This window comes from Schistocerca piceifrons, chromosome X (assembly GCF_021461385.2).
Source record: "Schistocerca piceifrons isolate TAMUIC-IGC-003096 chromosome X, iqSchPice1.1, whole genome shotgun sequence".
In the NCBI taxonomy this organism is placed as follows: Eukaryota; Metazoa; Arthropoda; class Insecta; order Orthoptera; family Acrididae; genus Schistocerca; species Schistocerca piceifrons.
In genome coordinates this window covers 636207058-636231124 of record NC_060149.1, presented here as the reverse complement: position 1 = coordinate 636231124, position 24067 = coordinate 636207058, and the positions used below count along the sequence as shown (strand labels likewise).

General features: G+C 40.0%; 1 protein-coding gene across 2 annotated transcripts in view; it reads right to left on the bottom strand.

The window, feature by feature from the left end:
• LOC124722952 (sarcosine dehydrogenase, mitochondrial) overlaps positions 1-24067 on the bottom strand; it is a 275416-nt gene that overhangs the window by 68737 nt on the left and 182612 nt on the right. For both annotated transcript variants that reach the window (XM_047248117.1, XM_047248118.1), the window contains exons 12-13: positions 21013-21261; positions 17732-17880 (exon numbers count right to left, since the gene is read on the bottom strand). In XM_047248117.1, coding sequence (XP_047104073.1) covers positions 17732-17880; positions 21013-21261 — 398 coding nt within the window. The remainder of the gene's footprint in view (positions 1-17731; positions 17881-21012; positions 21262-24067) is intronic.

The window sequence follows — 24067 nt, the reverse complement described above, 5'->3', positions numbered from 1 at the left end:
TCTCAACAGGTAGACTCAAGTGAACAGGTAAGTATTGTCAGGGACATGAAACTTCTTTCACAGTATCCATCATCAGAAAAGCTAAGACTGAAATGTCAAATACAGAAGAAAGCATTACCTACACTGCCAAGCCATGAAGATCTAATTCTATCTTGTAGCTATAATAATTCCACTTTTGAGAAAATGGTCTATGATGTCTGCCTAAAACAACCATCTAGTTCTTCAAGTAAACCCCAAACCACCACAGGATCCCCACACTGGCAGAGAGCCAGGGGAAAGAAAAACCCCACTGATAAGAAGGTTTCTGTATCACAATGGAAAATCATTGTGTTCAGGACTTATGTAAGGGAACCAGAACATTTAGTACAAGGAAGACCATTGTGATTGTGTGTACAAGGTACAGGTTTTAAGGTTTCCAGCAGATCTGTGCTAAGTGGATGTAGCCTCCACAATGCAGAGGGAGCTAAAGGTGGAGTGGCCATATTTAAAGGTGTTGCATACCACTCCTCCACTCTTCCACTTACCACCAACAACTAATAGTTGCCACCACTGTATATGAGCAACACTGTAACTCTATACATTCTCTCCAGCTGCTGCCCCCCCCCCCCCTTGCCCCATATCAAATGGTCAATCGGAGAGCTGTCAACTACTTATTACACATCTCCCACTTTTCCTACATGGTGATTTTAATACACACATTGTGCCTTGCATACACTGAACATTTGGTAGTGCTCAATGACTAGCATTCTAGCAACCATGGTTCAACTGACAGGCATGGCAATGCCTGAAAGTAACCTTCAGTGATGAGTGTTCAGTTAGATGAACTAATGCTATACAGCTAACTCCTGTTTGAATGCCAAGTCAGTGTCCAGGAATGTGTGGATCATATAACAAAAATGATCCACCATGCTACTGAAGCATCCATTCTAAGCAATATGTTCCTGGTGGAAAGATCAAATGCTCCTTTTCTATGAGATACCATAGTACGCTGGATGAATGGACGGAAAAAACTGGTTTTTCCCTGTGAAATCTGTATATGTCCTTGTTAACAGCCTATTTTCTGATTTTAATTTGCCTGAATTTATATGAGGGGAGCAATTTTAAATTTTTAAGAATCAGTGACATTTCTGAGCTTCACTTTTGATTCAGACCTTACTTTTCTGCCTCACCTGAAAGATTTGAAGACAAGGTCACTCAGAGCCCTGTAAATTTTAAAATTTATTTGTCACTGAACTTCAAGAGCAGACAACTTGTTTCTTCAAATTTTATCAAATTTTTGTTCAAGTCCATCTTGACTAGATGTGTGGTGTATAAAACAGCCAGGAACTCATATTTGAAAATATTAAGTGCCACCCACCACAAGGGAATTAGGCTGGGCACTGGGGCATTTAGGACCAGCCCAGTTCCTTGTCTTTGTGCTGGGGCTGGTAAGCTGCCACTTCACATCAGGCAGCAACTCCTCACAGTGTAACAACTGTATAAGATGTATTCTTATACCCTCTCATTTGTATACCACTCCATTGTTTGCTCACCTTTTGTTGACTTTCAACATCTATTGGTGAGCAGCAAGGTCTTTTTGGATTCATACAAAAGATTTTCATTTATGAAAAGGGTGTGGCAGATATTGATGTTTTACACCCAAGATTGGAGTAAAAATTCACTTCATTTCTTGACAGGGCCAGAATGATTGTTCTTTTCAGATAAGCTCCAGATTTTTACTGGTATGTATACAGATGGCTCAGAACATGTGGTTCAAATGGCTCTGAGCACTATGGGACTTAACATATGAGGTCATCAGTCCCCTAGAACTTAGAACTACTTAAACCTAACTAACCTAAGGACATCACACACATCCATGTCCGAGGCAGGATTTGAACCTGCGACCGTAGCAGTCACGCGGTTCCGAACTGAAGCACCTAGAACTGCTCGGCCAACACAGTCGGCCAGAACATGTGGATACCCTTAGCTGCTCAGCAGTATTCCCTGACCATGTCTTCAGGTATCAACGTTCTGATCATTTTTACAGTTTTTAGTGCTGAACTGCATGTGATGAGGCAAATGTTACAAAGCTTTTGGCTCAGGTTGGAGGTTTTTGTAGCTGCAGAGAGGCTGGCTCATCCTTTTTCTGTCTGGCACTCAGCAAGCCACATGTTATAGTTATTGTAGCCTTTAGTTCAAAGACTGATTTGGTGCAGGTCTCCATGCTAGTCCATCCTGTCCAAGCTTCTTCATCCCTGCCTAGCTACTGAAACCTACCCCCATTTGAACCTGCCTACTGTAGTATCAAGGATCAAGAATGAAGAATTTTATTCACCATAGATCATTTTACAATGATATTGGCTTCGTCATACAGGATGTACTAGTACATACAGAATAATAAAATAAAGAAGTGTCAGTACATTACAGAATACATTTCAAGCATGGCAGTGTACCAAATTACACCAGGATAGCTTCTAAAAGTTAATGCAATAAGTTATACTATAATCTAAAATAATATACTATTGTATTGTTTATTGTATACACTATGTAATTACACATGATTAACCACAGCACACAATAACATGTTTAACTACAGACAACTTTTAAATGCTAATATCCTCCTCAGGCATCTCAAAGAATTCTTTAATGCCATAGAATGGATGATCTGACAGCCAGCTGTACACTTAATTTAAAAAAAAAAATAACCATAGACTGAACATGAATTGGTAGTTTATTGAACGTTTTGAGTGGGTTAACTTTGTGGGAATTTCCCGTTCTTGCTAATCTGTGGCACCGTATGTCTAAATTACCCTTAGCCCTGGTGTTGTGTTCATGTATTTCCCCTTTGGCAATAAATTCTGAAATATTATTTTTAATATAGAGTAAAGACACATAGGTGGATAAATTTATAATTGTGAGTATTCTGAGTCTGGAAAAAAGAGGACGACAGTGCTCCCGATGATTTCAATATTATGCATAAGACATTTTTTGTAATTTCAAGATGTTCTTGGTGTGTGGGGAGTGCCCCCATATAATCAGACTATATGAAATATGTGACTGGAATAGCTCAAAGTATGTCACCCTAAGGTACTCTAAGCTCACAACTTACCTTAGTTTCAAGATAAGGTATGCCACCCAAGATATTTTTTCACATACGTGATTGACATGTTCCTCCCAATAGAGTTTAGAGTCAATGTGAATACCTAAGAGTTTTACCGACTTATTGCCTACTTCATTTGGTTCTCCCATTAAAAGTTGTTGGGCTTTATCAGGATTGCACAAGAGCTTATTGGCTGCAAACCAATCCAGGGCCTTATCAAGTGTTTCTTTTGTTGGTTTATTCAGATCTGAAATGTTCTGATGTGTGGTAAGTAGTGTTACTTAAATGAGAATTTATCGCAGCTAAAGTGCTCCCTCTCACCCCATAAAACTCTAGTTTCCCCAGTAGTACATCAACAGGAATGCAATCAAAAGCTTTGCTTAGGTCACATAATACCAGTGATACCATGATATTGTTTTCAAAGCTGTTAAGGTTTGGTCAGTGATTTCCAAGATGGCCCCTGTTGTGTTTTTCTCTTTGCGAAAACCAAACTGATTGCTACATAGGACATTGTGTTTTTCAAAGAAGCTGCTTATTTGTGTGTGCATCAGTGCCTCAAATATCTTTGAGAATATTGGAACAATGGAGACTGGTCTGTAACTTTGGGGAAGATTTTTGTCCCCTTTCTTAAAAACTGGGACAACTTTTGATACCTTAAGTGCATCTGGAAAAACTCCAAGTTCTACACATTATTAAAAATAAAAGCTAATGGTTTGGCAATTGAGTGTATTGTCTTTCTAATTATGTTATTTGATGACCAATAACAGTCCATACTTTTAGAACCTGAAAATTTGTACACAGCTTTTATAACATCAGCAGGAGTGACAGCCCTCCATTGAATAACCAGATTAACAGGCAGTGGTGTTCCAACAAGGTCCATTGCAGATGGATTTGTTGCTATAATACTGTTACTTATTTCTTTAACTGAGTTTAAAAATTATTGATTTAATTCCTCAGGTTCAAGTTGAGCTGTTTCTGTAAATTTTGGTGTATTCTCTTGTTGGTCTCCCTCTACAGTTCCTCTACAGCTTTTGTTGTCTTCTTGTTTGAACTGTCTTTTGTGCACATTTCATTTCCATATGAGGTTACACTCCAGACTAATACCTTCAGACAAGGCTTCCTAGCCCTTAGGTTAATGTTCCATGTTAAAGAATTCCTCTTTTTCAGAAAAATTTTTCATGCTGTTACCAGTTTGTATTTTATTTCTTCCATACTTTGGTCATCTTGGTTATTTTGTAGCCCAAATAACAAAACTCATATACTACTTTTAGTGTCTTATTTCATAATCAAATGCTCTTAGCATCACCTGATTTACTTCGACTACCTTCCATTAACCTTGTTTAAATTTTATTGATGTTCATTTCATAATCTCTTTTCAAGACAATATCAAATCTGTTCAACTGCTCTTTCAGGTCCTTACAGAAATACATCATCAACAAACTGCAAAATTCTTATGTCTTCTTCCTGAACTTAAATTCTAATTAAGAATACCTCTTTGGTTTCCTAAGCAGCTTGCTCAATGTACAAATTGGGATAGCCTACCATGCTCTCTCACTCCTTTCTCAACCACTGCTTCCCTTTACTTCCTTTGAATGTTACACACGCAGTCTGCTTTTTGTATAAGTTGCAAATTATATTTTGGTTCCAGTAATTTATTCCAGCTACCTTTAAAATTTCAAAGACTGCAGTACAGTCCACATCTAAATCTACAATAGGTTGGACTATCTTCAACCTATCTTCTAGGAATCTCAGTTATGTTGTATGGTCAGTATTGCCTTGCATGTTTCTACATTTCTCCAGAACTCAAACTGTGCTTCCTGAAGGTCAGTCCCTAACTCTTTCATTAGATACATTTTTATATTTTCTCCTTTTCTAAATTGAAGGAGCTGGCAGAAGAAAATGCTAACCCGCTGTTAAGTAAGAGTTAATCCGACCATGTTATCTGTTGTGTTGTTAAATTCAACACATTCTGGTAGGAAGCAGATCCATATGTACTGCCAGAAAATGTTGTGTCTGCTGTACCAATTATTGTTTGTTATTGTATTTATGATTTCATCTTTAAATTTAGCCAAACATACAGCAAGCACTAATGCAAATGATGCTCTTTTGGGTTAGCACTTTCTTCTGATGACCATTTCAGTTCAATTCAATATCCCCTTAGTTAACCAAGAACTGTTACTAAGTATTGTCTTTTTACATATGTGATACTCTGCTCCCTCCACTATTTCATATGTCAAAGCTACCCATTCATTTACTATTGAATTTATTTCCCCTGTTTCAATCAAATGTTGCCTTATGCTCCCTCGGAAACTCTCTGAAATCTCTGGCTTCTATAGTTTTTGTCCAGATCTAATTGCCTTAATTTTCTACCTTTTTGAAATTTATTCAGTTTTAGTCTGCAGTTCAAAGCCAATAGAATGTGGTCAGAGAGAAAATCTTCCTCTGGAAATGTATGACAGTTTAATATATCATTTTGAAACATCTGTCTTACCATTATATAATCAGTCTGAAACCTTCCAGTGTCCCTAGATCTCTTCCACACAAAAAAACTTCTTCATGAATATGAAACCAAGTATTCACTACAACTCAATTAGGCCCTGTGAAAAATTCTACCAGATGGCTTCTTTGTTCTTCCTTTGCTCAATGCCATATTCTCCCACTATTTTTTCCATCTCTTCCAATTCGTATTAAAAATTCCATTTACCCACCACAGCTAAATTTTCATCTCCTTCAACATTTGTGAATAATTTCTTTTATCTCATCATACAATCTGCTAATTTATTCATCATCTACAGAGCTGGTGGGCATGTAAACTTGTACTCCTGTGGTGGTTGTTGTCTTTGTGTCTGTCTTGGCTATGAAAATCCATTCATTATGCTGTTCATAGTAGCTTACTCACATTTCTGTTTTCTTATTCATTACTAGACCCACTGCTTTATTACTCCTATCTGATTTTTTGTTGATAATCTTGTGCTGACCTGACCAAAAGTCATATTTTTCCCACTACTGAATTTAACTAACTCCCACCATATCTGACTTCAATCTGTCGACTTCACTTTTTAAATTCTCTAACCTACCCACCTGATTAAAAGATCTAACATTCCACATTCTGACCAGCAGAATGCCAGTTTTGTCTTTCCTGATGAGGACTTCCTCCCAAGTAGATCTCATCCAGAGATCCAAATGAGGGACTACTTTACCTCTATAATACTTTACCTGAGAGAGAAAAGTGCACCAGTATGCCCTTGGCAGAAAAAAGTCCCAGCTTTCAGCAATATGTAGTACCAGCCCGGCAAGGTTATATTGGCAGATGTTACAAGACCAGATCGGTCAATCATGCAGACTGTTGCACCTGCCAACATTGAAAAGTGTGCTGCCCTTCTTCAGGAACCATGGGTTAGTCTGCCCTCTTTGTTATAACTTCAAGTTGAACAAATATATTTGGAGGTAGACGTAATACATGAAAGTCACAGATCAAGTAAACAGAGTAAGATGTGTGTACACTTTAACAGTCAAACAGTCAAATCATAACTGAGTCCAAGTCTAGCGGCCACTGTCTGGCTGGCCGCTTAGGTGGCGCTGCTGCTGCATGGCTGGCAGATAGCGCCGCATGTGGAGGATGCGTGTAACTGCGCGGTGGCTTTTTGAAAGACTGGCGAGTCACAACACTTTTCCCCCCCTTGAATTTTTTGCACAGGTCTTGATGGAGGTGGCCTGTAGATTTATAATGTCCATAGGTGTTGTTTGACTGTCTGTAAAGTCTCGAGTAGGAGGCTTCCTGTACGGATGGAAGTGTCCCCGATGATAATGGGTCAATGTGACAGGAGATGTGGAGGTTGAATCTGCTGGGGCCCCATGCACCAATCTGCCCATTGCGGCAAGTCCGGTTGTTATAACAGGAGACATGGGCGATGTGTCGGCGTCCGTAGGAGAAGGGGCGAGTAGAGTTGCTCTGACAGATGATGGTCATCTGGTTCCTGCATGGGCACGTCTCCTGGTGGTGTCAGTTCTTGTGCTGGCACCGATATGATGATGAGAGGATTGTGTTGTGTGTAATGAGAGATTCCAGTATCCCAAGCGTCAGGTAGAGCCGAAGGTGGTGTAGCGGCATCCGGAACAGGCGTTGCCAGCACACGAGGGCGAAGCTGGTCCGAATGACGCACTGCAACACCCATGTCCATCTGGATTTCATACAGGCATTGGCCACGGTGTCATAAGATGTGGCCAGGACTCCATTTTGGCCGCCTGCCATATCCCCGTACACATACAAGGTCGTCAGCGGTGAACCAGCCAAGCAAAGGCACCCGTGGCCATGAGGTGGAAGTCCACAGAAGATGAAGTAGCGTGCGGGGCTGTCGGCCATGTAAGAGCTCAGCTGGGATGTGGTCGCCCACGGGGGTGAAACGGTAAGAAGCCAGAAATTGGAGAAGCACATCATCAGCAGTAGAAGAAGTCAGGAGTTTCCTTATCTGAGCCTTAAATGTGCAGACCAGTCGTTCAGCCTCACCGTTTGACTGTGGAGGGAACGGAGGGGCTGTGATATGCATGACACCGTGACGGGCACAAAAATCCACAAAATTGGAAGAGGCAAATTGCGGACCATTATCAGTAACAAGAGTAGAGGGAAGGCCTACCAAAGAGAAAATGCGAGCGAGAGCATTGGTGGTTGCCGCGGTGGTAGGTGATGTGCAACGGACAATGAAAGGAATGTTGGAGTAGGCATCAATAACAAGAAGCCAATAAGTACCTAAAAAAGGTCCCGCGAAGTCAGCATGAATATGCTCCCAGGGCTTCTCAGGTGAAGGCCACGGTGACAAAGATGACTTCAGGGCGGCGGCCTGTGACGCACAAGGGCCGCAGGCAGCGACCATGTGTGCGATTACAGAGGCAATGCCGGGCCAGTACACATGACGGCACACTAGAGATTTTGTGCGAGAGACACACCAGTGCCCTTGGTGAAGGAGGCGCAAGACTGAAGCATGCAAAGACACAGGTACCACAACATGCGGCGTAGCATTTTCGATGGAAAGGAGGATAACAACATCCCTAGCCGTGTGGCAGTAACGCAGAGCATAGTAGTTCTGCTATGGATCAGAAGTCTTAGTGGACTGGTGATCTGGCCAACCCTTCTGAATACAGCGTAAAACCTGGAAGAGAGTAGGGTCAGAACCCGTAGCAGCTGCCAGCCGGTCCCCGGTGATGGAGAACCCATCCACAACCCACTGCTCGGCAACATCCAGGTGGAAACACAAAAGTTCATCCCTATCGAATGCCAGATCAGAACCCATGGGAAGGCGAGACAGTGCATCAGCATTCGCATGTTGAGCTGTCGGCCAGAAATGAATCTCATAATTGAAACGAGACAAGTAAAGAGCCCAATGCTGGAGGTGGTGTGCAGCCTTGTCGGGAAGTGACGTTGATGGATGAAACAAGGAAATAAGTGGTTTGTGATCCGTAACAAGATGAAATTTGGATCCATTGAGAAAGACACCAAACTTATGAAGAGCATAAATAATGGCCAAAGCTTCTTTTTCAATTTGAGAATACTTTTGTTGGGCATCCGTGAGCGTTTTGGAGGCATAAGCAATGGGTTGTTCAGAACCATCAGAAAAACGATGCACAAGGACTGCACCAACCCCAGATTGAGAGGCGTCTGTGGCAAGAACAAGATGATGGCCAGGTCGATAAGTAGCTATGCATGGGGCCTGTTTCAGCATAGTCTTCAATTTCTGGAAAGCCGCATCACATGACGCGGACCAGTGAAGAGGCACGTTTTTATGCAACAGGCGATGCAATGGCTCAGCCACCGAAGCAGCATACGGCAAAAACATGTGATAATGTGCTATTTTCCCCTAGAATGTCTGCAGTTCCTTAACAGATGTAGGGCAAGGAAGGGCATTGATTGCAGCGACAGTTTACTGAAGCAGACGAATACCATCCCGAAAGAGTTGAAACCCCAAGTACATGACAGATGCCTGAAAAAATTTTGATTTCTGAAGATTATACTTAAGACCGGCAGCCTGTAAGACATGAAAAAGTGTGCAGAGATCTTGAAGATGTTTGTCAGTGGTGGAGCCAGTGACAACAATGTCGTCCTGGTAATTTATACACCCAGGGACAGTGTGCAATAATTGTTCCAAGAACCGCTGAAAGAGAGCAGGGGCACTGGCAACCCCGAATGGCAATCGTTGGTATTGATAGAGGCCAAAAGGCATGTTAAGGACCAGAAACTGCCGGGAAGCAGCATCGAGAGGAAGTTGATGATAAGCTTCTGACAGGTCAAGTTCAGAAAAATACTGGCCTCCAGCAAGTTTAGTGAACAATTCTTCAGGTCGAGGCATAGGGTAAGTGTCAATAAGGCATTGAGCATTTACAGTGGCTTTGAAATCGCCACAGAGACAAATATCACCATTTGGCTTAGCAACGACAATGACAGGAGAGGACAGTGGAAGTGACAGGAAGCAAGACATCTGAAGCAGTGAGACGATCCATCTCCCGTTTGACCTGATCACAAAGGGCCACAGGAATGGGCCGATCCTGAAAAAACTTAGCCCGAGCAGTGGGTCTGAGTGTGATATGAGCTTCAAAGTCGTTTGCATGGCCTAACCCAGGAGAAAAAAGGGACGAAAATGTCATCGACAAGGAATCCAATTGAGCATAAGGAATAGCATCAGAGACGATATTGACAGAGTCATCTATGGAGAACCCAAAAACGTGAAAGGCATCGAAACCAAAAAGATCCTCTGGATTACTATGGTCAACCACAAATATGGGAACAGTGCGAATGACAGATTTGTAAGATACCTCAGCATCAAATTGTCCCAAGAGAGAAATCTGCTGTTTATTGTAAGTCCGTAATTGCCTAGTGACAGGTGACAGGATTGGAGAACCCAACTGAAGATACGTCTGAGAATTAATGATAGTGGCAGCAGAACCAGTATCAACCTGCATGTGAACATCTTGACCAAGTATTTGGACAGTGAGGAATAACTTCCCTGAAAGGGAAAAAGTACAATTGACGGACAACACAGAATTGGAATCAACATCATGTGGATGAACATCACATATGCAGTCGGATTTGCAAACGGATGACACATGACCCTTTTTTTTGTATTTGTGACACATGGCCCAAAGTTGTGGACAATCTTCTCATGACTGTTTCGTAAAACATTGTGGACATGAAGGAAGTTGCCGTGGGTTTTGCTGCAGTTTCTTCGAGGTTTGTTTACAGTTAGGCCAAGGCTGCGCTTGGGAACGTATTGCGGCCACGTCGGCCTGCGGGGACATGCCACACACTTCGTCAACATTGCACAGAGGTTGTATTTCCCCGACGTTGCCCCATACCTCTATTTGCGCTCCAGAGGCGCAAGAAATTTCAAAAGACTGAGCGATGGATAGGACTTCATCTAGAGTCGGATTTGCCAACTGGAGGGCACGTTGCCTAACTTCTTTGTCAGGCACTGATCGGATAATAGCATCCTGTACAATGAAATCGGCATAGGATACTTTGTGAACTTCTGTAACAAATTGACACTTTCTACTGAGGCCGTGAAGTTCAGCAGCCCAAGCACGATAGGATTGATTCAGTTGTTTTTGACAACGATAAAAGGCAACACGAGAGGCTACCATATGCGTTTGCTTTTGGAAATAGACGGACAGAAGTGAGCACATTTCAGCAAAGGACAAAGATGCAGGATCTTTCAAAGGAGCCAATTGCGACAACAACTGATAAATTTGAGGTGAAATCCATGAAAGGAACAGAGACTTACATGTTTGTTCATCCGCGACATGAAATGCCAGGAAGTGCTGTCGACGACATTTTTCGTAATCAGAGCAGTCTTCTGCAGTCTCGTCGTAAGGAGGAAAAGGATGTAGAGACAAAGACAAGAGACGCCCCGCATTTGATGCCACGACAAAATCATGAATTGCATTTGTGAGAAGCGTTTGCTGTTCTATGAGAACTTGCAATAGTTGCAAATATATTTCAAGGAAGACGCAATACATGAAAGTCACAGATCAAGTAAACTGAGTAAGACGTGTGTACACTTTAACAGTCAAATCATTACTGAGTCCAAGTCTAGAGGCCACTCGCTGGCTGGCCACTTAGGTGGCGCTGCTGCTGCATGGCTGGCAGACAGCGCTGCATGTAGAGGATGCAGCGGCACTTTGAAAGATTGGTGAGTCACAACACTCTTCACAGATATACCTTCATTGTGATTGCACCTAGGTTACAGCTATCTTTATCATTTCATCCACATAGCTCATTTAAGTAATATTTTCCAAGAATGCTTCATTTTTATTAAACCTATCTTACAAATTACAAAATTTCCTAACCCATGTAGAAAAAACTGCAGGAAGTTAGTTTTATCTGGAGGAAGGGGAGGGGGAGGGTGGAGGGTTGTGCAGCCTTGGGAGTCCTGCCAGGGGTGCAGGATCACCTCAGTATGGGACTGAGTAGGCAGCATGGGAAGTTGTTAGACAAGACAGTTCTTTCAGCCACGTATATCAAACTCAGCTTGATCCAGAAGAACTGAATGACCACTTTTCACATCAATCAGAGAACTTGGAGACAATATTAAATCCACAGACACATCTGTAAGGGGTCTGCTTGGTCCTCAGCTGTCTGAAGGGCCTTTACTTCATTGGGATAAAATCATGCTCAATGAGATCTGTAAAACTGTTTCCAAATAATTTAATTCCAAAAGTATTGACTGCTACTGGATATCTAAGTATGTTGTTAAAAGAACAGTTCACTTGGTAAGCAAAGCACTAGTTTTTATTTTTAATAAATGTTTAGAGTATGGTGTTTTTCTGGTTCACACAAAATCTCAAACGTTGTCCCATTATTCAAAAAAAGGTGATAAACAACTCCCCCAGATCTACTGACAAGTTTCTGTTGTGACAATACTCTCAAAAATATTTGAATCACTCAGGTATATTCAGCTAAGCAATTATTTTTAAAGGCATTACCTCCTTTGCAACACTTGTTAAACATTTTGTTCAGGTAAAAATACCACCACACTTGATCAGACTTGAACAGTTTTCTAAAATAAGATAGTGTCACATGAATTATTATGTGATCTAAGCAAGCATTTGACTCCATACCTTTTAACATATTACTAATGCAATTGAAGTATTATGGTGTACCCTAATCAACATTAGCAGTAATTTCTTCCTATCCTAACTACAGAAGACAGTTTGTCTCAGTTAGAAAAGGACAGTCCCTCTTAGTAGTAATTGGTATGGGTACTCCTAATGGATTTGTTCTTGGCTTCTTCTTTGTCTCTGTGGCTATCAATGACCTACCCCATTGTATCTCACAGTCTGTAATCTGCTAAGCTGATGATATGACTTAATTACTTCACATCATGACATCCCAACTCTTGATAACAGTATACAAAAAACTGTAGACTCTGCATTAAATTGGTTTGCAGCCAATAAACTTGTCTGTAAACCAGAGAAAACCCAAAAGGTTATGTTGGGACTGTCTAAGAATATAGAAAATAAAAGTGTCAAACTTTTAGCAATCTATGTTGATACCGAACTCAATTGGAAACTGAGAGATAGAGTGAATAATAATTACCTCCATATGACATACTGTATATTATGCTGTTTCAGACACATATCTCATATGGCCTACTCATATGAGGACATCCTACTCATATCAGTAACATTTTAAAAGTAAAAAAAAAAAATGTTAATATAACATGCAAGACTGGTCCTATATAGCACTATCACCCTCTTTTTACTAGGCTTAGGATACTAACATTTTTGTAAATAATGTGTTATAAGGGAAAAAATTCACAAACATGACAATAGAAATAAGGCAATCATTGTCACATGGAGGCAAAGGATATCAATAAAAGAAAACTCCCATAAAGTGAACAGTCTCAAAATTTTTAACAAGTTTTCTCTCACTGCTCGATCCTTGCCATTTAAAAAATTTCAGTAAAATTATATGACGGCCTAACAAAAATCCATGTTTCAATATAAAAGATTTCTATAATATCCAAAATATCAGTATTAATATTTGAGATTACAGGTGTATATAAGATACCTAATTTGCAGATGTAATGGGAACATTAATTTCAATACTTCGATTGCAACTGTAACTTGCTTTCACTGAGAAAGCTTTTTCTAGTGCATGTGGTCATTGGCAAATAAAGAATCTGGATCTGAAACAGTCTGAATGTGTGTGTGTGTGTGTGTGTGGGGGGGGGGGGGGGGGTGAGAGAGAGAGAGAGGGGGGGGGGGGGGGAGGGATGGAGCTCATGCAAGTATGTGTGCAAGGTCTCCAACATTGAAGCAACAAACCGCTATTTCCCTGTCCTGTGCTTAATTCACAACATAATCATACAAATTGTCAACGTATGTCTGTACAATCATGTTCTGTGCAGAATATGGCATTTCAGTCAATGGAAAACCATGCCAACAATGACATCAGGGCACCTACCAAATGGACTAGTGTTTGCCGAGTAGTCCCACATCCACAATCACTGTGTACACAGTCACAGATGGTGCAGTATGGCACAGAGAAGATGCCTACCAGTCTCTCTGCAGAGGAGGGCCATAGGAAGAATGGAAGCAGGACAGCCGCAAACTCATGTGGCCCAATAGCTTAACGTGAATAGCCCTGTTGTTCCTCGGATGTGGTGACAGTTTATAGACACTGAAACTTTATCCCAAAGACCAGGGCAGGGCTGATCACATGTGACATCAGAAAGTAAAGACCACTATTTGACTATAAGGCCATGACAGTACCACCTTAGTACTGTGCAGCAGCTGGCGTCTGACCTTGCAGCATCCACTGGACGTACTGTATTGAGGCAAATGGTGTAGAGAAGGCATCATCAGAGTGGCCTTTATTGTCAGAGACCTGCTGTATGTGTGCCTTTGACACATCTTCACAGAAGGGAATATCTACAGTGGTGTCGTCAACGTGCCACCTGGACAGTCGAATAGTGGCCCAATGTTCTTGTCACAAATGCATCCTGATTTGATCTGGAGAGTGATTCTCAATGGATTCTCATCTGAAGGGAAGGGGGAATATGATTTTGAGACCCAAACATTGTGGGAAGTGACTGATATAGAGGAGGATTGCTAATGGTGTGAGCAGGGATTATGTTGACCACTCGAACACCTCTTCATGAAATTGTACAGGCCCCAGTCTTATTAAGCACATGTAGGATACCAGTGAGTGATATGAAAATGCAATAAACTCTGTTCCAAAAAACATCCGTAAGTTGTGAGAGGTTGTTATGCAGTCATGGATCAAGAAGGTTTCCAATGTTTCCAATGTCTGGAGTCCACGCTATGGCATGTTGCCACCATCATCAGGGCTGAAGAAGGTAGTCATACAATTAGGCTTTTGTCTCTACTTCAGTTGCTCAAGAATCTAAACAGAGATATAAATTTGTGTGATTCAGCATTTCACTGTTATATGTAAAGAATATCTGTGTCAGAGTGCAAACATGCTTAAAAGTTGTATATAAATTTTGGACAGGAAATTAGGAACACATAAAATCACAGACAAATTAAGGAAAAAAATTAATCACAGGATGCTTGAACTGTCTCCTATTTGGAGTTTGAAATTATAAATTCATATAATTATGAGTCTTGAGAAATAAACCTCAATGAACCCATATATCCAATTCTGAAATCTAACATCACCATTTTCCTCTTTTTTCCCTGATTAGGCAGAACATTATAACCCCCTACCTAATAGGTTGTATGTCCACCTCTGGCACAGACAACAGCCGCAATGCTCTGTGGCTTGGATGCAGTGAGGCGTTGTTAGGTAGCTGGAGGGAGTTGGCACCACATCTGCACATTCACATCACCTAATACCCATAAGTTTTGAGGAGGGCAGCGATGAGCTAAGACACCACATTCAATCACATCATACTTCTGTTTGTTGGATTCACATCTGGCAGGTAGGGGGGCAGCCACATTAATTGGAACTCACCACTGTGTTCCCCAAATCACTTCATCATATTCCTAGCCTTGTGAAATGGTGCATTATCTTGTTGAAAAATGCCACTGCTGTTGGGAAACATGGTCATTATGAAGGGGTGCATGTGGTCTGAAACCAGTGTACAATACACATTGGCCATCATGGTGCCTTTCACCATCTCCACTGGCCCATGGATGCCCAAATGAAAGTTTTCCAGACCATAATGGGGCCACCACCAGCTTGTCTCCATCCCGCAGTACAGATGTCAAGGAGCTGTTCCCTGGAAGACAATGGATTCATGCCATCCCATCGGCATGATGAATAAGGTATCATGAGTCATCAAACCATGCAATGCCCTGCCACTGCACCAACATTCAGGTTGATGTTCATGTGCCCATTTCAGTTGTAGTTGTCAATGTCTTGACGTTAACATTGGCACATGCATGGGTTGTTGGCTGTGGAGGTCCATTGTCAGGAGTGTTCAGTGCAGTGTGTGTGTCCAGCATTAAAGTCTGATGCCAGTCCCGCCACAGTTCACTGCCTGTCCTGTTTTCACCAGTCTGCTCAGCATACAACATCTGACATCTGTAATGAGGGGTGGCTGCCCAACCCCAGAACGTCTGGACATGTTATCACCTTGGTTTTACCACATTTTGAAGACACTCAACACAGCACTCCTTGAACACCCAACAAGTCATGCAGTTTTTGAAATGCTCATGCCAAGCCTCCGGGCCATCACAATCTACCCTCAGTCAAATTCAGATAGATTGCACATCTTCCCCATTCTACACATGGACAGCACACTCACTGATACTATATGCACTGTGCTTGTATCTGACTAGCAGTTATTCCTCCCCAGGTGATGCTACTATCCCTGGATGGGTTTATATTGATAGCAGGTCAGTGGTCCTAGTGTTCTGGATGATCAGTACAGCTCTGAAAAGCAAACTGTTACAGAATGAACACAACATTTGATAACTTAAATTTTCATTCACTCTCTAGCTCAAACTGGTAGCGAGTACCTCAACAGCCATTTTGTTGAAACTGATAACCTTAATAATGGCTAAACTCTATTTTGGGCGAAAATAGCTTCTATTACTGGTGAAATTGGCATACATTTTTTTTTCAAAAAAATGATTAGGTGTATAAATTTAAAAGGGTGCCGCATAAATATACCTGAACTTGAAACTGATCAGAAAAAATGAATACAGAAATAAATAAATAATGAAGTAAAAATTGGTGAGTGGAAATATTTCTATTCTACACAATAGGAGCTTTGTGAATGGATGTTTTCTTTTGCAATAACTTCAACAGTTTTTTTAAATTCTTGTTTTCTTCTTTTGGTTCTGTTTAAACATTCAACAGATGGTCATTTCTAATGAGAAGCAGCAGCACTTTCTCCTTGTTTTGGTCAGACTATATTGACTGGTTTTGTTTTCCAGTCAGTATAGTGCCAACACTGTAATGTGATAGATCACTGCAAGGTTGAATGTATGAGAATTTTGAACACCGTGATATGAGGAGTCGGGCAGGGATAAAAGCCCTGCTTCCTTTTCACAGAGCTGGAAATCTACAGCTATCATTTGTGCGTCTGCTTCTGGTGTTATGATAGTCATACTCTAACCATGTGTGGATCAGGATTAATCTCTTCACTCATTTCAAAATAAGAAAAGACTGCAATGAGCAATTACAATACAAAGCAAAGAGAAGAGCACAAAGCATTTTGCAACAGTTACTGCACAATTACTTGCTTATGTTGGCACTATCATAAATGAGGTAGCTCAGGTTCCACCTCTTCTAGTATCGTATGCAACCATAGTTCAAAACAGCCCTCGGCTTAAACCCGTCATGTTATAATGTCTACATGATAACAACTTTAGTTAGCAGACAAACATATGCATTCCTTTGTTCTATGATCCTAGGTCCCACAGCTGAGTCCTATGTTGTAGTACATGGCCTGTAACTGAGAGAGACCATGGCCTAAACCTGTCATGTTATAATGTCAACATGATAATAACTTTAGTTAGCAGACAAACATATGCATTTCTTTGTTCTATGATCCTAGGCCCCACAGCTGAGTCCTACATTGCAGTACATGGCCTGTGCCTGAGAGAGACCATTCAGTCATCCATGGTTGATGTAGCACCAGAGCATAACTTACATGCACACTGATGTGTCATTGCATTCATGCATTGACACACTATGTATCTTGCAGATGCCTTCTTATACACATTCTCTTTCCAAATTAGGCTCAGCCAGATGTTGCGCAATACCAATAACAGTTATGAAATAGAAATTTTGCATGTTCACATTTTGAGGTTTCAATCGCATCTATATTCACATTTATCACAAATGCAAAATTTTCATGTCTCTAGTAATTAATATAGCGCTCAAAGGTAGTGGCATATGTGGAGAAATGATTTTCATTACAGAAAATGCATGATATGGAAATGGGGAGCTGAGATATTAACCACATATGATAGAACTCAGAAACTATGTATCTGTTATTTTGGATCAGTGAAAGCCTTGTGAGATGTGGAAAAAGAGAGAAGAAAGGTTAGTGTTGAATGTCATGTTGGCATTGGAGTTAGAGGACTAGCTTATCTGTACAAGCACAGGGAAGGGTATGAGCTGATCTGTATCACTACTGCTTTCAAAATCAGCAAGTTATGTTTTCATCAGGTTGTTTATTACAATACCTGTTTGGTCCTTGTACAGAAAGTACTCCCATTTTGTCTGTATGATCAGTGAGAGCTACCTTGAAATTCTTCAGGCTGATAATTGAATTCATGTGAGCCCATGTATGGTATGCTGAGACTCCTCCACTAATAATGTAGAACCCTCTACCCTGAAAAATTTAAAATTTTGCTCAGCTTTGTACAGTACTTTTCTTTCAATATATGAAACTATAAATGTCTTAGATTTGTCAGCTGCAAGCATTAGCTCATAAGCACCACAGATGTACTGCTGACACAGAATGTTAATAAAATATATTAAACACTTGTAATAATTGCAGTTAGTAAGTCTCTTGTGGCTTCAGAAAGTTTGTTAAAAACTGTTTAGTTCTGATATGAATGCGCAGGCAGAACTTAGCATAAAAATGTTACATCATCATGAACATTTTCTGAAGTATATTTTGCATCTTATTTACTATTCCAGAATTAATTCAAACAAAATTATCATGTGGACTGGAGAATAACAGTGAAAAGAGGTACAGTATGGGCTCCAGTGTATGGCAATGACCTTTCTGGCTCAATATTTTCTATATATTAGGGAGGATCAGAAAGTAATGAACAATAATTTTTTTCTCCTCTGGTACTGCAACTAGAATATTGAAATTTCATGAAGTTTCCACTAAATATGGTATTTTGTTTTCATGTGCAGCTCTAGCAAGAGAAGCATGACATATGAAACAAACATGAATGTTACTGATGCCAACTTGTGAAGAGCAGCAGAGTGTGGTTTGATATTTGTGAGCCAAAGGGCATGAACCAAATGAAATTCACAGGACCAGGTGTGACATGTGTGGGAATAACTGTACAGACTGTAGCAATGTCTCCAAATGGTGTGCATTCATCTAAGAAGGCCATGTGAATGTTAGTGCTTTGCCATGCTCCAGGTGGCTGATAACATCTGCAAACCTAGTGAATTACAGAGCCATTGAGGCAGCAATTTTGAATGACCAGCATGTGCAACTGCAAACCTTATTGCAGCAGTTCAACATTTCCTATGGTGTGGTGTATGATACTGTTCATGACATGGTAAAATTCTGAAAAGTTATGCTCGCTGAGAGCCTAAGAACCTGACAGAAACTACAAGAGCCACTGAATGATGACAAGCTTGGATCGTTTAACATGTTACACAATAGAAGGGCATGACTTTCTGAAAGTGTATCATCACTGGTTATGAGTTGTGGCCATACAACTGCATGCTCAAAATCAAGCAGGCCTCTATGGAGTGGAAACATGCTAGTTCCCTAGTACAAAAAAAATTCAAATTGACTCAGTCTTCTACCACAGTGCTTGTGACAGTGTTCTGGGATATGCACAGTGTGCTACTGGTAGACTTTGCTGAACACAAGACCACTATGAATGTCACAGGCTGCATTAAAACTTTGGTTACGTTTTATCCTGCCCTTCATGACAAACACCACAATATTAATGCTTGACAGAGTCAAACTTCTTCATGACAATGCTTATCCCCATATTGCTGCTCCTGTTCATGAAAAATTTGGGTGGGAGGTGCTCCAGCATGCACCACACAATCTGTACTTTACAACATTGTGCTTCCATCTGTTTGGGCCCATGAAGAAATTCCTGGCCACCCAATGCTTTGTGATCGGTGCAGAAATGAAATCAGCAGTCCGCAGATGTCTCTACTCCAACCAAATGGACTACTACAAACAGGTCATATTGAAATTTGTATCACAATGGGAGATATGTGTTGAGAACATTGGTGACTATGTAGAAAGGTAGTAAATTTACTGTGTATTACTTTCTGATCTTCCCTTCTAAATGAATTCCTACAACAGTGACTGACTGGTTAATGTTTAAGTGCAGCACATGAACCATTCAGGGCAGAAAATCTTATTTAAACCTGTTGTTATTTATTGTAAACCATAATCTACCCAGTGTAAATATTAATATATTTTGTCTGAGATCTGTAGCACACTGTCTACTGTCAGATCACATGGACCAAATAAATAAATGAATCTATAACACTATTATCTGAATCACCACAATGTTTTTGTGAGGTACAATATTTCTTCTCATTATGTAATATTCTGTATTTGATAACTTTTTACATGCTTTATGTTTATTTTGTTTCCTTACTTTTGTTTCCTATAGACAGGATTGTTATTGCACATGTAGATTTTGTCAGTACTCAAAAGCAGCAGCAAAGGAACTATCATTGTCATTATGTGTGAAACATCTGCTTCTCAAACACTTCAAAAACAAATGCACAGCTACTGACAGTACTTCACAAAAGAAGTCAGATTAAGCTTTATGCAAATGTTACGAGAGTGTGCTGAAAAGTAATGCCTCTGAATTTTTAATGTGAAAACTCTTGAAGCTTTTTAATAAAACAAACATTATAAACATTCTACCTGCTTATTATTCATGTCTACATATTTATTTCTCATTGTAGCCACCATGGTGATGAACACATTTCTCCCAATGAGAGGCTAGAGAGAGACTGCCACTTTAGAATATTTGCCTTTGTTCACTATCAAAGTGAAGTCCTCAGAGATGCTTTGGAAACAGATGAAAATCAGATGGAGCCAAGTCAGGGCAGTATAGAGGATGATTGCTGATGGGGAGCCCAAGCCAACAGATTGTTATAGATGTTGCACTTCTTGTGTGTGGCCTGGCATTGTCATGCTGAAGAAGAGGGTGCTCTACATGTGGATAAAATGTTCTAATTTTAAACTCAATTACAGCATGGTGTTTCTCATGCACTTACATACTTATTTTACACAATGCCTTGTTGCTTGCTGGATTTCTGACCCCCCAACTGGCAGAGGGCTACAAATATGTACACATGAAGGATAAAGATGTACAATGTTTATAATGTTTCTTTTGTTTTAAATAAGAGATTTCACTTTAAAAAATTGAGGGCATTACTTTTCAGTACACACTCATAGTTGCATGAGGTAAGTATGGTTTATGCTCCATCCCCTTTAAGAGTAAATTCCTTATACAGTTTACATAACTCTATCTAAATTCCTTTGAATTGAGATTTTAAGGATCAGTCCCACACAGAAGTCATATTACTACATCAACATATTAAGACAATGTAGTGTGCAATTAATTTTCCTTAACTGAAATAATCTGCAGTATATCTCCTCTTAATTAAAATAATAGAATATATTATAAAAGAATATCTACCACAACTGCACAGAAGAAACATGTAAGGGTAAAGTTCAAAATAAGGGAAAATGAAGAGTGTTTGTTCCCTCTGCTACATCTATAGGTCTCACCTTCAAAATAGGGTCTGCTTGACCTCCAGTTCCTGTTTCAATGGCACTAACAGTGACATCAGCCTCCACTCCACCGTGAGGATTAAGGAGACAGGTGAACACTGACTGGCCTACTTCCTTTCTGGTATCAGCAGAAAATAACCAATCAGCAGCCAGCTGGGCATCAGGACCACTCAGATAAAGCTTACCCAGGTATGACATGTCAAATAGAGCTACATCTTCCCTACATGCAAGGCACTCCTCTCCAATCTGAAAATTACAGAAAATTTTATTTTTTTAACCTGTTCATTGAATTCAAGAGGCAAGAGGGAATAAATAAAATGTGTGTGTGTGTGTGTGTGTGTGAGAGAGAGAGAGAGAGAGAGAGAGAGAGAGAGAGAGAGAGTGAGAGAGAGAGAGAGGGGGAGGGAGGGGAGGGGAGAGGGGAGAGTTGGGGTGAGAGGAGCAACAGAAGAAAAATATTGTATGGAACATGTTGAACCCATATATTTAGAAAAGTTTCTGTAAATAAAATATTTTGAAATATAATCTCAACTGATACTGATATGGTTCAGTATATTATCAAGATGATAACACTCAGTATCTGAGTACTTCTATATATTCACCTTGTATTTTGTTTCAAGTAATTTCAGGCTAAAACACAGGACAATCATCTTAAAATGTCATTTTTCTTTATTTTATTATACATCTCTTGCCACCAATTAATAGTTTTGTGTGCTTTTATGACACGATTATACAATGAACAAACAGTATGTTAAAACTATGGAAGAAAGATAAGTGAGTTAGAGAATTTCACATTTTCCATGAAGTTAGACTATTATTATAATTATTATTACTATAATTATAATTATTATAATTGGTAGTAGTAGTAGTAGTAGTAGTAGTAGTAGTAGTAGTAGAAGAAGAATTAATAGCAGTAGTATAGTGCAATGTTGTATACTTTTGCTTTGTGCAGTACAGCATAAAACAGTTTTTTATTATGTACACTGAAATTCATTCAATTTCTACTAATGGCTAACATTTTTAATCATGGTTTCATCAACATCTTTAGAAAACTGTACCAGTAACAGCAGTTGACAGAAAATGGTTAGTGCAGAAACTCAAACAAAATTTACTAATGTTTGCAGCAGATAGCAATTGGTCAGTGTTTCTTTTGTAGTCCTCTCATCAGTATCAGGTAGTAGCAGTGTAGTCATTTTAAGGTGACTTTCCCTTATTAAACTAATTACTAATGTCTGCAGCAGATAGCAAATGGTCAGTGTTTCTTTTGTAGGCCTTTCATCAGTATAAAGTAGTAGCAGTGTGGTCATTTTGAAGTGGCTTGCCCTTTTTAAACTAGCTGCATCATTTTGTTGGCGATACAATGAATTGGAAGACAGTATTCTCAGAGTGAAATAGCAGCCTTTTTGATGGATATGTACTTGCACTACATTGCCACTAATTATGGACATGTGCTTGCATTACATTGCCACTGATTACAATTAACTTAACACAGTACAGCTTTATCCATTTACATGTCCCAGAAAGTCTTACTAACATAAGTCATGTTTTGTTTCACTTTATTAACTGATGAATTTGCACGTCAGATGGTATGCAAACAGATAAACAAACTTGTTCTAAAGTGCTTGTTACAAAACCATAGATTGGGTATTATTTGTACCAATTAAACATTTTATGTGCCATTCTGTGAACATATTGATCACCTCCAAAAAATGAAAGAACCAATTAGAGAATGAGATGTTAGTACACATATAAAAGTGATTGTGAGACCTGTAGGCCCTACTCATTGCTAATACTGGAGGTCAACCAAGCACTTCATTAATGTCAGTATGGTGAAGGAGGAACCAAAATGGCCTTTACCCATATGATGAAATGAAAGTGCACGAACTGAATATTGGCAACCATGCAACAAGAATTTAGTTCTATGAACAGTGACTTAAAAATTCCAAAATTAGCCTAATTTACCTTCATTAATGATGTTATGGCAATGAGACAAATTTTGATGAACAAATCATTTTAACTCAAATATTTACATAAGATGATCCACAACAAAAATAAATCCACATTCTACCTACATAGTTTTCTGGCCAACAAGCCCACCATACTCATATTTAAGTCAAATGGATATTTATTTTTGTGTATGTATGTGTGGGAAGGGGGGTAGGGCAGTGTGGAAGGGGGAGGGAGTACCACAAAAATGGTTATTTACTGCATCACACCTGTAGGCTGAAATGACCTAATTGCCTGGACTGCTGCAGATACTCAAGGCATCAAAAGTTAGAATGATGCTTTTGAAAGTTTGTATGCAATGGTGATTTGGTGACACAGAGGACAGATTTAAACAAATGATACTAATTTGAATCAATCGTGTAAAATTTGAAATTATCATTTATAACAAATGCTTGTTTCTTTCTTGATTACAGAGACTGTTATGTAAAACATCAAATTACTGTATATGACATGTAATATGACAATAAAGATTCTACACTACTGGCCATTAAAATTGCTACACCAAGAAGAAATGCAGATGATAAACGGGTATTCATTGGACAAATATATTATACTAGACCTGACATGTGACTACATTTTCACGCAATTTGGGTGCATAGATCCTGAGAAATCAGTACCCAGAACAACCACCTGTGGCCTTGATATGCCTGGGCATTGAGTCAAACAGAGCTTGGATGGTGTGTACAGGTACAGCTGCCCATGCAGCTTCAACACGATACCACAGTTCATCAAGAGTAGTGACTGCCGTATTGTGACAAGCTAGTTGCTAGGCCACCATTGACCAGACATTTTCAGTTGGTGAGAGGTCTGAAGAATGTGCAGGTCAGGGCAGCAGTCGAACATTTTCTGTATCCAGAAAGGCCCATACAGGACCTTCAACATGCGGTCATGCATTATCCTGCTGAACTGTAGGGTTTTGCAGGGATCGAATGAAGGGGGGAGCCATTGATCGTAACACATCTGACATGTAACCTCCACTGTTCAAAGTGCCATCTGGCTGGCCTCAGCAGCAAGATACTGTTGTTGTGTGTGTGAGGGCAATTTG